The 15,000-nt window shown below is 34.2% G+C and overlaps 1 protein-coding gene across 1 annotated transcript in view; it reads left to right on the plus strand.

Annotated features, from left to right (window-relative positions):
- The window catches only part of LOC144970757 (glycine receptor subunit alpha-2-like), a 162,416-nt gene that overhangs the window by 52,756 nt on the left and 94,660 nt on the right, over window positions 1-15,000 (plus strand). Inside the window, exon 2 of the mRNA XM_078910750.1 lies at window positions 13,097-14,201. Coding sequence (XP_078766876.1) covers window positions 14,134-14,201 — 68 coding nt within the window. The 5' untranslated portion in view covers window positions 13,097-14,133. The remainder of the gene's footprint in view (window positions 1-13,096; window positions 14,202-15,000) is intronic.

Below are 15,000 nucleotides of genomic sequence, written 5' to 3' on the forward strand. Positions count from 1 at the left end.
TTATTATTATTATTATTATTATTATTATTATTATTATTATTATCATTATTATTATTATCATTATTATTATTGTTATTGTTATTATTATCAATATCATCATCACTATCATTATCATCATTATTATACAAAATAGACAGCTCATCGCCAATTAGGAACGTCTTGGGTTGATAACAATGCAATTGTGGGATATCGGTGATTCCGTTTCTAGCATTTCTATTAACATCTCATTAACAGCCAGCAAAGCTTAATGGGATAAATGTGAGTAGATGAGGCAGTTTTTGAGGCAATTTTAAGCTTTGTTATGCTCAAGCCGTCAGCAACTCATCTTCTCCGTGAGTTACATTGGCTTCCTGTGGAAAAAAGAGTTGCCTATAAGATTTGTACTGTTGTCTACAAATCCCTGAGCACGAACAGTCCCTCCTATATTAAAGACCTTCTAAACATATATGTCCCCAATAGAAACTTGAGGTCAAGCAATGACCAATCGATCCTTGTCAAACCTAAGCCATTGCGTAAAATAGGTGAACAGTTTTTTCAATTTTCGGCCCCCCATTTTTGGAACTCTCTCCCATCACACGTGAGATGCTCGGATTCGTTGACAACGTTCAAATCTCGCTTAAAGTTTTATCTTTTTACGTCATAATGTTGCAATATTATTTTCATATTTTGTTGTTGTTAAATTGAATTCGTATCACGTTTCCTTCACACTTGTCTCACTGTAATCTGTTTTGTTTTATATCACTGTAAAGCGCTTAGAGCCTGTGACAACGGGGTAAAGCGCGATATAAATGCCATTTATTATTATTATTAAGCTCTGACAAATCACTTTCTTAAGTATAGGAATATTTTCGATATTTAGATGGTTTTCTTAGTCCCCGAGGTTGGAATCGAAGATTCATAACGTAATCTGATACAGGCAATGACCTAAAAAGATTCGTAAACAATTTATTATGTCTTTAACCAGTTAACTCCCATACTCTGGAAAAAAAACATGTATTTAAAAATTTGGTCAGGAAACTCGTCCTACAAATATCGATCGATTTAAATGACCTTCATCTTGACAAAAACTCTCAAACCTGGGATCTCGCGAGGTCTTTAATAAACTCCCATCTTTGAGAATTTTTGCCGAGATGAGGGTTATTTAAATAGATCGAGATTTGAAGGACGAATTTTCTGGCCAAATTAAAAAAACCGTGTCTTTTATCTTAGTACGACAGTTAACTGGTTAATCAGTTATTATTTGTAATATTTGGCTAAATAAGAAAATGATTGCGTTATAAATTAGAAACCAATATATCAAGAAACTGTTTTTGTTTCGTTTCGTTTCGTCCCGTGTGGAATCGATAATATTTACTTTTCATCTCGAGCTGTTATTTTGAATTTGGCTCTGACTTGATATCGGATATCGAATCAAAAATTGGCGGATAAATCGATTTTTGCATGCAATGAAATTCTTGGCATTGCAATTTAGTGTTTTGTTTTTAAAAAAGTAAGATAACTTTGATGTATTCTTATTTCAGCAAGGTGAAATTAGCTTTGATTTAAATTTATAACAACAAACTTAACATATTATTGATTGAAAGTGGTTGAAATTTCAATAGTCTTCTTCTTCTTCTTCTTCTTCTTCTTCTTCTTCTTCTTCTTCTTCTTCTTCTTCTTCTTCTTCTTCTTCTTCTTCTTCTTCTTCTTCTCTTCTTCTTCTTCTTCTTCTTCTTCTTCTTCTTCTTCTTCTTTCTTCTTCTTCTTCTTCTTCTTCTTCTTCTTTCTTCTTCTTCTTCTTCTTCTTCTTCTTCTTCTTCTTCTTCTTCTTCTTCTTCTTCTTCTTCTTCTTCTTCTTCTTCTTCTTCTTCTCTTCTTCTTCTTCTTCTTCTTCTTCTTCTTCTTCTTCTTCTTCTTCTTCTTCTTCTTCTTCTCTTCTTCTTCTTCTTCTTCTTCTTCTTCTTCTTCTTTCTTCTTCTTCTTCTTCTTCTTCTTCTTCTTCTTTCTTCTTCTTCTTCTTCTTCTTCTTCTTTTCTTCTTCTTCTTCTTTCTTCTTCTTCTTCTTCTTCTTCTTCTTTTCTTCTTCTTCTTCTTCTTCTTCTTCTCTTCTTCTTCTTCTTCTTCTTCTTCTTCTTCTCTTCTTCTTCTTCTTCTTCTTCTTCTTCTTCTTCTTCTTCTTCTTCTTCTTCTTCTTCTTCTTCTTCTTCTTCTTCTTCTTCTTCTTCTTCTTTTTTCTTCTTCTTCTTCTTCTTCTTCTACTACTACTACAACTATTACTACTACTACTACTACTACTACTACTACTACTACTACTACTACTACTACTACTATTACTAGTACTACTACTACTACTACTACTACTACTACTACTACTACTACTACTACTACTACTACTACTACTACTACTACTACTACTACTATTTTTTCTTTTACTTCTTTTTCATCTTCTCATTCTTTTGAAGGGACCCAAATGGCGATCGGAACTGTATGGAACGAAAGCCTACTTTTATATGATCTTTTGTGTGTGTGTGTGTGTGTGGGGGGGGGGGGGTGAATGAATTATCAAGCATTTTTAAAGAGCTTGGTTATATTCTTACTGGAAATTATTTACTATCTGATACCTCATTGAGCAAAATCAATATTATTTCAGGCTGTTCACCACCGACTTCTTCCGATATGCCTTGGGTTGATAACAAAGCAATTGTGTGATTTTGGTGAATCGGTTCCTGGGGTTTATAAGAAAATTCCATTAACCAGTTAACTGTCGTAGTGTGGGATAGACATGTATTTAAAAATTTGGCCAGAAAACTCCTTCAATAATTATTGGTCGATTTAAATGACCTTCATATTGACAAAAATTCTCAAAATTGGAAATTTGCAAAGTCCCAGGTTTGAACGTTTTGTAAAGATGAGGGTAATTTAAATCGATCTATCTGGGTAGGGTTCCATACCTCCCATAGTAGGCAGGGAGGTATATTCTGTGTCTTCTATAACCCTATATCTGTTTTCTAACTTTCTTTCTGTATTTGTCTTGGAATGAGATTACACTGGTTTTGTCCTGGCCCTGACTGGGAGGGGAAAAGTCAAATTTATAGTTATAATAGTTTTGGGAGATGATATTGTTTCCCTGTAGATCATCTCTCTGTTACGCACTGTATTATTTTTCCTTTTACACATATATGATTAGTAAACATTTGAGTGTGTTCCTCTTGGCGGGGACTTGTGCTTGTGTCTGGATGAGACTTTTAGGTGATCTCAAACTAAGTACACTAACAGTGTGCTCTTGGAATCTAAATCGGTTTCCTATTTCAACCAATTCCTCTTTGTCTTGTCGTTTCTTGGGTGCTTTAATTGTAATTCTAAAACTCTTAACTATATTATTTTCTTCCTTTTTACTGGCACAAACAAATATGACCTTAAAATGTTGCAAGCGCCTTCAAACCTTTAAAAGCAAAAGAAACAAAACAAAAGAAACAAAAACCAAAATACAAAAACCAAAACAAAAACAAACAAAACCAAATCGATCTATATTTGAAAGACGAGTTTTTTGGAGGGGTTTTTTGGGGTTTTTTTCACCAAATTTTTAGATACTTTATATCTTTCCAGAGTACCTTAGATAACTGATGAGCAGCCTACCCAGGTCAATGAGATAGTAGGTGAGTCAAGGCTGATCCTGGGAGGTGGCCTTGTGACGGTAATTAGGGAATGACTGTTACGAACACAGTTTTGTGTGTTGGTCCGTTATACTTCCGGATGGCAATGTTGTGCACATATTAGCCAAGCGCATACTATCTCCGACCTTAATGTGTTGCAAGCGCGGTAAAACCTTTAAAAACAAACAAAAACAAAGCAAATATTTGAAGGGCGATTTTTTTTTTTTGCCAAATTTTAAAATACATTATGTGTTTCCAGAGTACGGCAGATATCTGGTGAACAGCCTAGCCAGGTCAATGAGATGAACGTGAGTGGGTGAGGCAATGGCTGATTCTGGAGGTGGCCTTGTGACGGTAATTAGGGAATGACTGCTACGAACAGAAAATATATCATGGGCGTTGAAAAGATTTAAATCTTTATCTTAACCTTCTGGCGGCAAAATAATTTCTTTTAGAGTTTGGTATAGGTAGAATGAAGCTGACGTCACTCAGGTCTTTGTTATTTAAATTTTTTTTTTTTGCCATCCGCGTTAATGAGTAATTCTCACTAAACTGTATTATCCAGACTACAAAAGTTCATTTTTACACATAGTGTTGTGTGCTGGTCCGTTATACTTCCAAATGGCAATGTTGTGAGCCTCATTGTCAAGCGCATATACTGATGCTTTGCGTTTGTATATTTAAAAAAAACGAAAAACAAAACCCAAACAAACAAAGAAACAAAAAACAAAACAAAAAAAAAAAAAACCACACACACACACACAAAAAGCCCCAAAACAACAAACTCACAACGTCCGCCAGCCGAATATAACCGTAGCCATCGTAAACTCATGCCCCGGCACTGACAAAAAATGACGTGAAAAGACAAGTCTTTGGCCACAAAAGAAAACAAATCGTGAGTTAAATTCAGTAGCTCAACCAATTAATGGGATCATATGTTTCTTTGTGCACTTTTATCTAAAACTCACTAGACGTTGCACAAATCTAGAAAATGACGTCAAAAGATAAGTCCTAACGGGTTCTCGTGTCAAGCTATAACTTCAAGATGGCTACAATATAACACACAAAACTATGTGTAACCTTAAACGCTTGTAGTCTGATTGATAGGGTTCAGTGGTAGTTATAATAATAATGGCTGGCTAAAAACAATAAAAAAAGAGCTGCGCTACGTCCATTTCGTTCCTTCTATTTTCCACTACGAGTCCAATATTTGGGCATTTTATAAATCAGCCCGTCAAATCATTGTTTTGAGACGATGGGTCACAAATTTGAAAAAAAAAAACAAGAATGTTAGAAAAATTTAATTAAATTATACGGGTTTTGTCAAGGGTGCAACAGTTTTGAGCCTTACGTGTTTCAGAGATCAGAATTTTCTCAGGGTTCTTGAAATAACAAAACAAAGGAAAACAAATGAAAAAAAAGAACCAAAATAAAAAAACCCAACAAAACAAAAGAAAACAAAAACAAACAAACAAATAACAAACAAACAAAAAATAAGAGCTTTGGTTCGACAAGGGCTAACCTGTAATCATTTTGTTTTGGCATGTATATTGTCTAAAATTGTAGCCGTTTGAACGTTTGTGAAATTTTTAAGCGTGTAATCAGCCCAGTTTAGCTTTGAACTTAACGCCTTGGGTTTAATGAGTGCAAATCAATCATAACAGCAAGCTCTGTAAGTTCCTATTAGCCATTATTGATGTTATCATTCGGAGCTGAAATCTTTGGAAAATAAAACCCAAAGAAGTTGGAAGGAGTTTTAGACAAAACATGAATGTAAAAACTCGTAAAACGCTTTTTAAAAACTCACAAAAAGACTGAAAATCGTACCAAAACACGTTGCAAACGTAACAAAGTCTTAGCTTTGAACCGTAGCCATCGTTAACTTTAGCCTGACACTGACCAAAATATGACGTCAAAATGCTAGTCTTTGGCCACAAAAGAAAACAAATCGTAAGTTGTATTCAATAGTCTAATGGGACCACTTCTTTCCATGAGCACTACTAACAACTCACTAGGCGGTGCAAAAACCAAAATAAAGACGTCAAAATGCCAGTCTTTTTTGGGTCTCAGTGGCTATAACTTAACGATGGCTCCGTGTGAACCCAGTGGACGCTCAGGCGTATAGATAGAATGCGCTTGGCCAAGGAGTTCACAACATTGCCATCCGGAAGTATAACGGACCAACACACAAACTCTGTGTAACCATGAACTTTTATAGTCTGGTTAATACAGTTTAGTGAGAACAACTCACAAACGCGGATGGCAAAAACAATAACAAAGGCCTGAGTGGCGTCATCTGCATACTATCTATAGATAGTTCGAAGATGACGTCACTCAGGTCTTTGTTATTGAGTTTTGCCATTCGCGTTTATGAGTAATGCTCACTGAACTGTATTAACCCCACTATATACGTTCATCGATACAAACAGTTTTGTGTGTTGGTCCGTTATACTTCCGGATGGCAATGTTATGAGCTTCTATCTATATTATTCAATGATGCAACATGCGCACGACATGGCCCTTCTAGGTCAGTTGATAGATCCAGGGTTGATTCGAGATATTTAATTTCACTCCTCGATTTTACGGAGTTTATCCCGCTTTCTGCAGCGTTAGATAGACATTAGCAATTGTTTGCTACCCTTTTGATAGGACGTTAACCTATTTCAAAATATTTTCCGCAATATCTATATTGTGTAGTATTGCACCATTACACAAATAAAATAATAATAATAATAATAATAATAATAATAATAATAATAATAATAATAATAATATAATAATAATAATAATAATAATAATAATAATAATAATAACAATAATAATAATAGCGACCCGTAAGACATTGGAATTTTTCTACACAAACTCATCCATTTTACCCCACAAGGAGATAATTGATTTTATCTCTCATCATTACTAATTATTTGTTTACCCATTCTGTTTCGATGATTTATTTTATTATCATAGAATCATAAAATCATTAACTCTAGTTCATACTATCTCTCCCCCCCCCTTCTCGAGCCTTAGGTGACGCTAATAAGAGAACGACCCATGAACTAAATATCGTATCTCTTGCCCTTAAAGTGTATCCCACCACGCCAACATAGTATTATGCAACAGTGAAATCGATGCTCAAAATAAAACTGATAATTTAAAAATATGGGGTAAAATTGACTTGCATATGTTAGCAGGTCTGATAAGCAATGCAATTACGGGCCTATTTTAACATGGTTGTAATGAAAAATATTTTGCATTGGTTTGAGAGCTTTTCCGTTACAACAATGACTACATAACAGTTTGGGTTATCAGACCTAAAAATAAAAGCACATCGGGTAAAACTGTACGTATGTAATGGGATTATATAGTTTTTTTAAAAATCATAAAAGATAAACAAACCAAACGATTTTTACAACACCCAAATCATAAGATGTTTTGAATAAAGGAAGATTAAGGTAGGGGGAAAAACGAAAAAAAATGCAACTTCCGTATTATAGAATTATTTGTCGAACGAGCGAATTATACAAATGCAAATATATGGTTTTATCAAGACTTATAAATGTTCTATATATTATTATTATTCACATCATTCTGTTTGCACGGCTTACACAATAATCAATATGTACATCAAAATTCATGAATGAATGAAAAGTAACTCCGACATCTTTTTCATAAGGCAGAACGGAAAGATTTGACATAGAACTATCGGTAAAATAATTATGACATTGGTCATTATTTCCTACGAGATGCAATACTTTACATTTCGAAACATTACAATCCAAATGCCATGTTGTAGACCATTTGAAAAGTAAAATTATATCATTTTGTAGAATGTTACGATGCTCAGTTGTACTATAAATCTTCGTATCGTCTGCAAACAGTTTCGAGGCTGAATTAATGCCACATCGTAAACCCTCGTATACATAAAAGAAATAAGCGTAAATCTCATTTTGAAGCATCATCTCACCCCGATAAATACCGTTTTCATAATATTCGTCACACTTGAGCATTTCTACATATTATGCTATAATTGATCACTTCGATTAATGAATGAATCCACGTTTTGCCGTTGTATTCAACCCAAAATATTCAAAATACACGTAGACATCTAATTTTGTCTTGACTAAAATACTCTCATATGACGCTACTGAAATGTATTTACTTTGAGCAACTCGTTTCCACAGGATTGTTTGAATGTTTGAGCTTCATGTGACTTTTGTATACACAATTACAGTTATGAAAAATGAATTTAACATAAACACTCGTTTCCTGGTGTTTTAACGTGGAATATTTGGCAATGTTTTAAAGCCATTCTTTTTTCAATTCAACAATAAAACTAACAATCTATCCGACTCAAAAATAATCTTCTCAGTCAAGCATGAATTGCATTTGATTAAATTCGAACATTTCGTCAATGCGATGCCTAACTCAGTATAAAAATGCCAACATCCGTCACTCTGAACCCACAGCTGGATACGAGTCCAAACAATTACAAGCCAATGAAGGAGAGGATTTAGAATAATTTGGGGGGGGGGGGGGGGGAGGAAATCCTGCTGGAGTTATTTTAATAACTAAATAAACAACCAACAATCACCTCAATTATTTACAAACAAACATTCAAGGATTGGAAGATTTTGAAATATACCCATGTTCTCCGATTTATTTTGTTTCATTCTATTTGTTTTGATTGAATATTCATTTCGATGCTAGTGAAGTCTCGCCCGCCGATACACACAATGATCAAAACAGGTGAAATAATTCTACAAAGGTACTCTTTTCAAAGATAAATAAATAAATGTGACTTACCGCCAAAGCGGGATCAGAGAGGTTTAGCAGATCAGTTGTATCACACTTCACGCATCACCTATCACGTGTCTATCACGTGAACGTTCTTATTATACGTAAACATAGTGCGCATTACGATTTTTGATTGGATGTCACAATGTAAACATATCCGTGACCTATATCAATAACAGCATAGCAACACTATTTTTACATGTGATAAGAATGATCATGTGATAGTTATACGTGATGCGTGATACGTGTGATCCGATAAATTTCTCTATCTTGTCAAGAGGAGTTAGGTGCTAATTGGAAATAGAATTTATAGACACAAACATGAATTTTGGACCCAATTTCTATACGTTATGGTGGAATATAAATACACTTTTTTACATTGCAAAAACTCAAAAATTGATTAGTTTGTTCTCTTTTAATTAAAAATTCCCTATTCGAGGTCCGATTCTTCGCTTCATGTTACCGTTTTGAGACGGCGGATCGCAAATGTGAACACTGTTAAAACGCTTTTTTAAAGATTCACCGTAATGAATACACTTCAAATCTCTGTATTTATTTCCCAATTAGCATTGTAGACATAAGTTGCTTATAAGCCACACAGTGGAGAGCAAGCACTGGTGTAAGATCTGAAGAAATTAGGTATGAAACAAAGCAGAGAGAATATGGCACTGCTACATATATATATATATACTTTTTTGTATATCATTAATTCATAAAGCCCAAGTTGCCTTCTTTTTTCTACTTCACTCTCACAATAGACATCATCTCTTCTAGCCAGATACTCTTTCACTTGAACCAATTATATCTTTGGTATTAATATTAACAGATCTGATTAATGAACACTAGTTAGGGGTTATTTCCTCTTGGTTTATTGGAGAATATAACATACAGATATTTTTTAATGGGTTTTCCCTTTCAATATAACAATAAGACTATAATACCAATCGTGTTACTTGTGCTGTTTTAAACTATAAAGGTACGTTTTGGCAATGATATAATTTTAAGAAATTTAAATGTCAGAATTTTATAGAATTATATATTTAGAAAATTAAATGTAGAATTTTAAAAATTAATGAGAATTTATAGAAAAATTAAATGTTAGAATTTTTAGAAAAATTAAATGTTAGCATTTTAAGAAAATTCAGTGTTAGAATTTTAAGAAAATCAAAATGTTACATAAGTATAGATGATTTATTAAGTTATGCTGATGCCAATGGAATCTGAAGAATGTGGTTTTGAAATTTTAAGGAAAAGTTGGTTAAAAATATTTTGTCTTTAGTCTAGACTCACAAATAATAATACGGGGTTCATGATAAATATGACTATAAACTTTGTTTATATACGGTAAACTATAACATTCATTTACGAAATGAATTAAAGCTCCAAGTATTTTTTGAAAAAAATAGTTTTATCTCTCAAACTCCATCTCAATATTTAATAGACCTACACATCTATTTCAAAATACCAATTTTTTTTTCAAATATAGATTAAAAATAACACGTTCCACACCTCTCCCTCCTCCTCCCCCTCTCTCTCTTTCTCTCTTTCACTTATCTCTCTCTCCCCTCCCCCCACTCTCACTTTCACCTGTCTCTCCCCCCTTCTCCTTCCCTCCTCTTTCACCTCTCCTCCCCCCCCCCCCCTTCTCTATCTCTCTCTTTCACCTGTCTCCTCCCCTCTCTCTCTCTCTTTCACCTTCTCCCCCTCTCTCTCTTCTCCCTTCTCTTCTCCTCTCTCTCTTTCTCACCCTGTCTCTCTCTCTCTCTACCCCGGCACCAGGAAAGAATCGCAAAACCCTCATAGAGCCTTACCCGCCCCAGCCCTAGTAGGTATATATTCGGTTAAGTCAGTGTGTTGCTTTGTCATACCTTTTTAAAAAATAGCATCCACAAAGATCCATTGACTTTGCTTCATTATTTTTTAAATCTTTTTTTTTATTCATGAAAACCCCCTATTTTAAATGAAATCCCCCAAATCCCTCAGCACTGAGAGTTACATTAGGTGAAAATAACGCAGCATGTTAAGGGTTAAAATAACCTCGTCTTTTCAAAAACTCTCAATACTGGGGCTTTGCAGGGCTTTATCATGAGATCTATTTTGAAATCATTTTGGGATAGATTTTGGAATTGAATTGCTATGCGAACAGGCTAATGGTTCATGGGCATTTAAAGCCCTTAGCCTATTTTGACCCATTAAAATTCATATCGTATCATATAATAAGGATAGATAAATCTTACTAATTAAGATTAAGATCATCAAGATTAGTTTCTAACAACTTCAATAAACTAAGACACATATCTAAAATGTAACAAACACTTTGTCACTGCTATTTACACCATGGAAATAATGATAAACTCCGGCTACCCATTGGCATTTTGGACCAGGACTATTTTACCTTCAATAATCGGTTGATATAAATCTTAACTTGGGACAGTTTTTCAGACAAAAATAAGAAAAAAAAGATGTATTGCAAAGACACAGAATTGACTTGTTTATAAAAGTTGCATAAATGGATAGATAATTGGTTCCACACTAATGAGTCGAAATCTTCCTAAACCTAATTACTAATATTCTCACAAACACCAAGACTCATTACAATCAGAGCTTTTTCACATTTTCTCACCTGTAGAGGGGGATTTGTTTACATGCGTTGTCGATTCGTGAAATTTGTTTTACATTTCATAAGCATCTCATCGCAGACAGTTAGACATCGTTGCAGGTGAAATGTACTGGTATTCTTTTTATTATTTTTGAACAAACAAAGGATTACTTTGGAGCACGTTTTTGGTCTGTTATTGTTTTTGTTTTGTATTTAGAATTGGTGCACTAAGAGCTTGATGAATCTTTAAGTCAATTTTTTTTTATCTTTTCAATTCCAGTAGGTTTTCAGGTTTTCGGTTCATATAGTTTGTCCAAAAGGCCCAGTGGGCCTATCATTGCAAAGTTTACAAATCCATTATAAAATTAACTAACAATGCATATTGTGTAAAGTGCTCTGTCTCTCTCTCTCTCTCTCTCTCTCTCTCTCTCTCTCTCTCTCCGTCAACCTCTCTCTTTCTCTCTCTCTCTCCGTCAATCTCTCACTTTCTCTCTCTCTCTCTTCCCTTGCAAACACAGACACACACACATACATACATACAAACACAAACACACGCGTGCAATTTTTACCTATAATGTTGAACTATTATAACAATCTAATACATATAATATATTTCGTTTTTACTCGAAGAAGGCCAAAGGCCGAAACGTCGTTTGTTTTGTTTTGTTCCCTTACATTATATTAGTTACATTTCTTCACTTTTTCTTTCTCTCCATCTTATTGGCTCATTTAGGCATCTCTAGTTTTTGATGTTTCTGTATCTATGATATTTGAAGTGTTATTGCATTCTATTTGTAAATGTTTCTAGGAATAACAACTTCTGAATGTATATGTTTTGGCCTTTGAAAAAGGATGTAATGTATGCATTTTGATGCTTTGTTCTTCTTGTATTGCGTTGGCTTGAAGATCTCATTATGCAGCATAGGATCTGAATAGCTGTAAAGATAGTTTTAATTGATGAGATACGTTCCTATAGAATACACACAACATCTGCCTGCCAGAAGATAATGCGTAATCTTAATCGTAAATTAACAGTCTGGTTGATCTGTTTTAACTAATTACCCAACTGGTGGTGTATAAAACAATAACAAAGAGCTGATTGACGTCAATAAAATTGTAGTGGAAGGGAACATAAACACGCCCCTCGGACAGTCTGAACAGTTATTATTTAGTAAGCAATGGCAGAGATTACTAAAAAGTAATAAACAAAAATGAATGTAACAGTTTCACAAAACAAGAACAAAGTACCAAACACGGAACATTTCCGGCTCAAAACCCTTCTTCAGACAACAACAACAACAAACAATAAAGACGTAAATACATTACTATATTCCAGATAGACGACAGAGATATTTTGTAGGTCCTCTCTGTATAAAAATCTTGATAAGTTTACTTTCCAAGATTTCCACACACACACACACACACACACATACACATACACACACACAGTCTCTCACATACCCACGCACTCTCTCTTTCTCTCACTCTCCCTTTCTCTCTCTCTCTCTCTCTCACACACACACACACACACACACGCTCTCTCTCACGCACGCTCTTCCTCTTTATCTCTCTGTCTTCTTTTTCTTTTTGTTCTTCTTTCCCTTCACTCTCTCTCTCTCTCTCTCTCTCTCTCTCTCTCTCTTTCTTTCTTTCTTTCTTTCCCTCTTCATTCCCCTAATGCATTTAAGTTCCAAATCAAATAATTGATATAGCCTTCTGTTGCTTATCCACCCATGTAGATATCTTATGTATGTTATGTAAATAAAGACGTGTCATCACCATTATTTTATTATTGTTGTTGTTGTTGTTGTGGTAATCATCAAAATAATCAATATCGACAATTGCCGTCGCCGTCGTGATCTTCATCATCATCATCATCATCATCATCATCATCTTCATCATCATCATCATCATCATCATCATCATCATCATCATCATCATCATCATTATCATCATCCACACCCACCACAACAACAACCATTACAACTTATTGTCGCATTTTTCCCTCATGTTAAAGAGAGGTATCTTAACACTTTAAATAAATTACTTTATGTGCACAATCTTCTCTCCCCAGATAACGAACGCCAGTGACGTCAACCGTCCCATCCAGGATCCAGGAACTCACACCAACTTTAACCCAGCCAGGATCAATGATCTGCATTAAAAAAACAACCGATTTTTAGAAAAATAAAATCAAAATAAAATTCAAATTTCAAAAATAATTCTCACGACACGTGAGTAACGATAAAGAAATCAGAGTTATCTCATCAAGAAATAGATAAATTACCTCCCTTGGGGAACGTATTCACCCAATCACCATCGCAGATCTCCCCTGCTACACGTAATAGGAAAACTAGAAATTTAGAAAACATCACCCATAAAATAATTAGCGTGCATCTTCTGAATGCATAGGGAACAGCAAGCGGAAATCATTTCTTTTTCTTCAAATTTTAGAGAAAAAAAATATTTAAAAAACAAACAAATTATCTGGCTGTAGCGGGTTGGAATGTTAAGTTTGAGGAAGCAGCGAGGTTATGATTTGTTTTTGAAAACGTTTGGAATCCAAGAAGAGAATTTTTAGTTAACACTTATCTACCTTGTTTGATGATCTGAAATTTCAAAATACGAAGTTTTGATGCAAAATACTGTGTGTGACTGAAGACGAAGAAATAGAATTAGATCTATATGATTATTAACGGAGATTTTATTCGAGGATTCTATCACGGATTTGAAGTTTTATCAGCTTGGCATCAAGCTTCTGAAGTTCATAATACCCATATTTATATTCTTTCCATACGATATTTAAAATATTCTGTGTCCGATACAAGAAAGTGTTATGTATCATACATTATCAACAAAAACCAATTAAGCATCAAAATACGTTTACATCTTTACTACTGGAGGAGTAATTCGTAGTATATTGTAAACATCTTCGTAAATTAAGACGATAATTATAAAATTATGAACATTGAATAAGTTCCGAGTTGAATCCTTATTTGATTTGAATATCCATATTTTTATTACAACCAAATTCTCGGAATTCAAAGAGGATTTTTGGGATATCTTCTGTATTATTCTGTTCTCTGGATATATTACTTGCTTCAAGCCACAATGGGACTCCACAAGTCTATTTTTGAAATTATTTTCTTCACCTGCCTCATATGGACCTTGGAGGCCATGTAAGTATTAAGATTTCTTATAAGATTGCTTAACTCTCTCTTTACCAGCAGTTTTCAGGAATTTCCCCAAAACTTCACACCCAATTAATACATAAATAGATTTTTATAACTCAAACACAATAGCAGTAAAGTTCTTGCGATAAAATAATTTCTTTAGCAAAACATACTCTCAACACATTGTTCATTTTCTTTAAATTTTATGATGTACAAAACACATTTGAATAAGAAACATGTAGATTGTATCGTAACGAATGTGGCGATTTTCCTATAGTTGTTAAGGAGAGGGTTGATTTGTGAAAAGTGACGTTTGACGTCTGTTCTTATAAGAGTCTTTAGTTCTGCCTGAGTTTTTTATTACTAATATACTTGACTTACTGACTGACTTGCCGATGGCCTCCTAATCTTCGTACTGGGACGCTTTGGCAGCTTTTCTAATTTGTTGAGCGAGTTCTTCCAAGTGATGACGGTCTGCTGCGATGGATCTCAGGCATTCTAAATCCTTTTCGTATCACAGTTCTTGTGTGTCATCGAGGCGATTGGGATCTATATTTATCGTATTGTATATACTTGTGGGTCTGCCTGACACATGTTGGCACTGAGCGTCGGCTCTGAGTATTTTGTCTAAAGCTTATTACTAATAAAGGATCAACAAAAAAAGTAGTGTGCCGAGCAAATAACCACAGTAGCTGGTAAATGTCAATATAATTCTATATCCTTTGTGCGACTAAAATTGTTTAATCAATCTCTCCCTATGTGTCTCAGCAAATTTAGATGATCCTTTTTATTTAAAAAATGTTTT

This window comes from Berghia stephanieae, chromosome 4 (assembly GCF_034508935.2).
Source record: "Berghia stephanieae isolate SIO BIC M18660-M18661 chromosome 4, UCSD_Bste_1.3, whole genome shotgun sequence".
In the NCBI taxonomy this organism is placed as follows: Eukaryota; Metazoa; Mollusca; class Gastropoda; order Nudibranchia; family Aeolidiidae; genus Berghia; species Berghia stephanieae.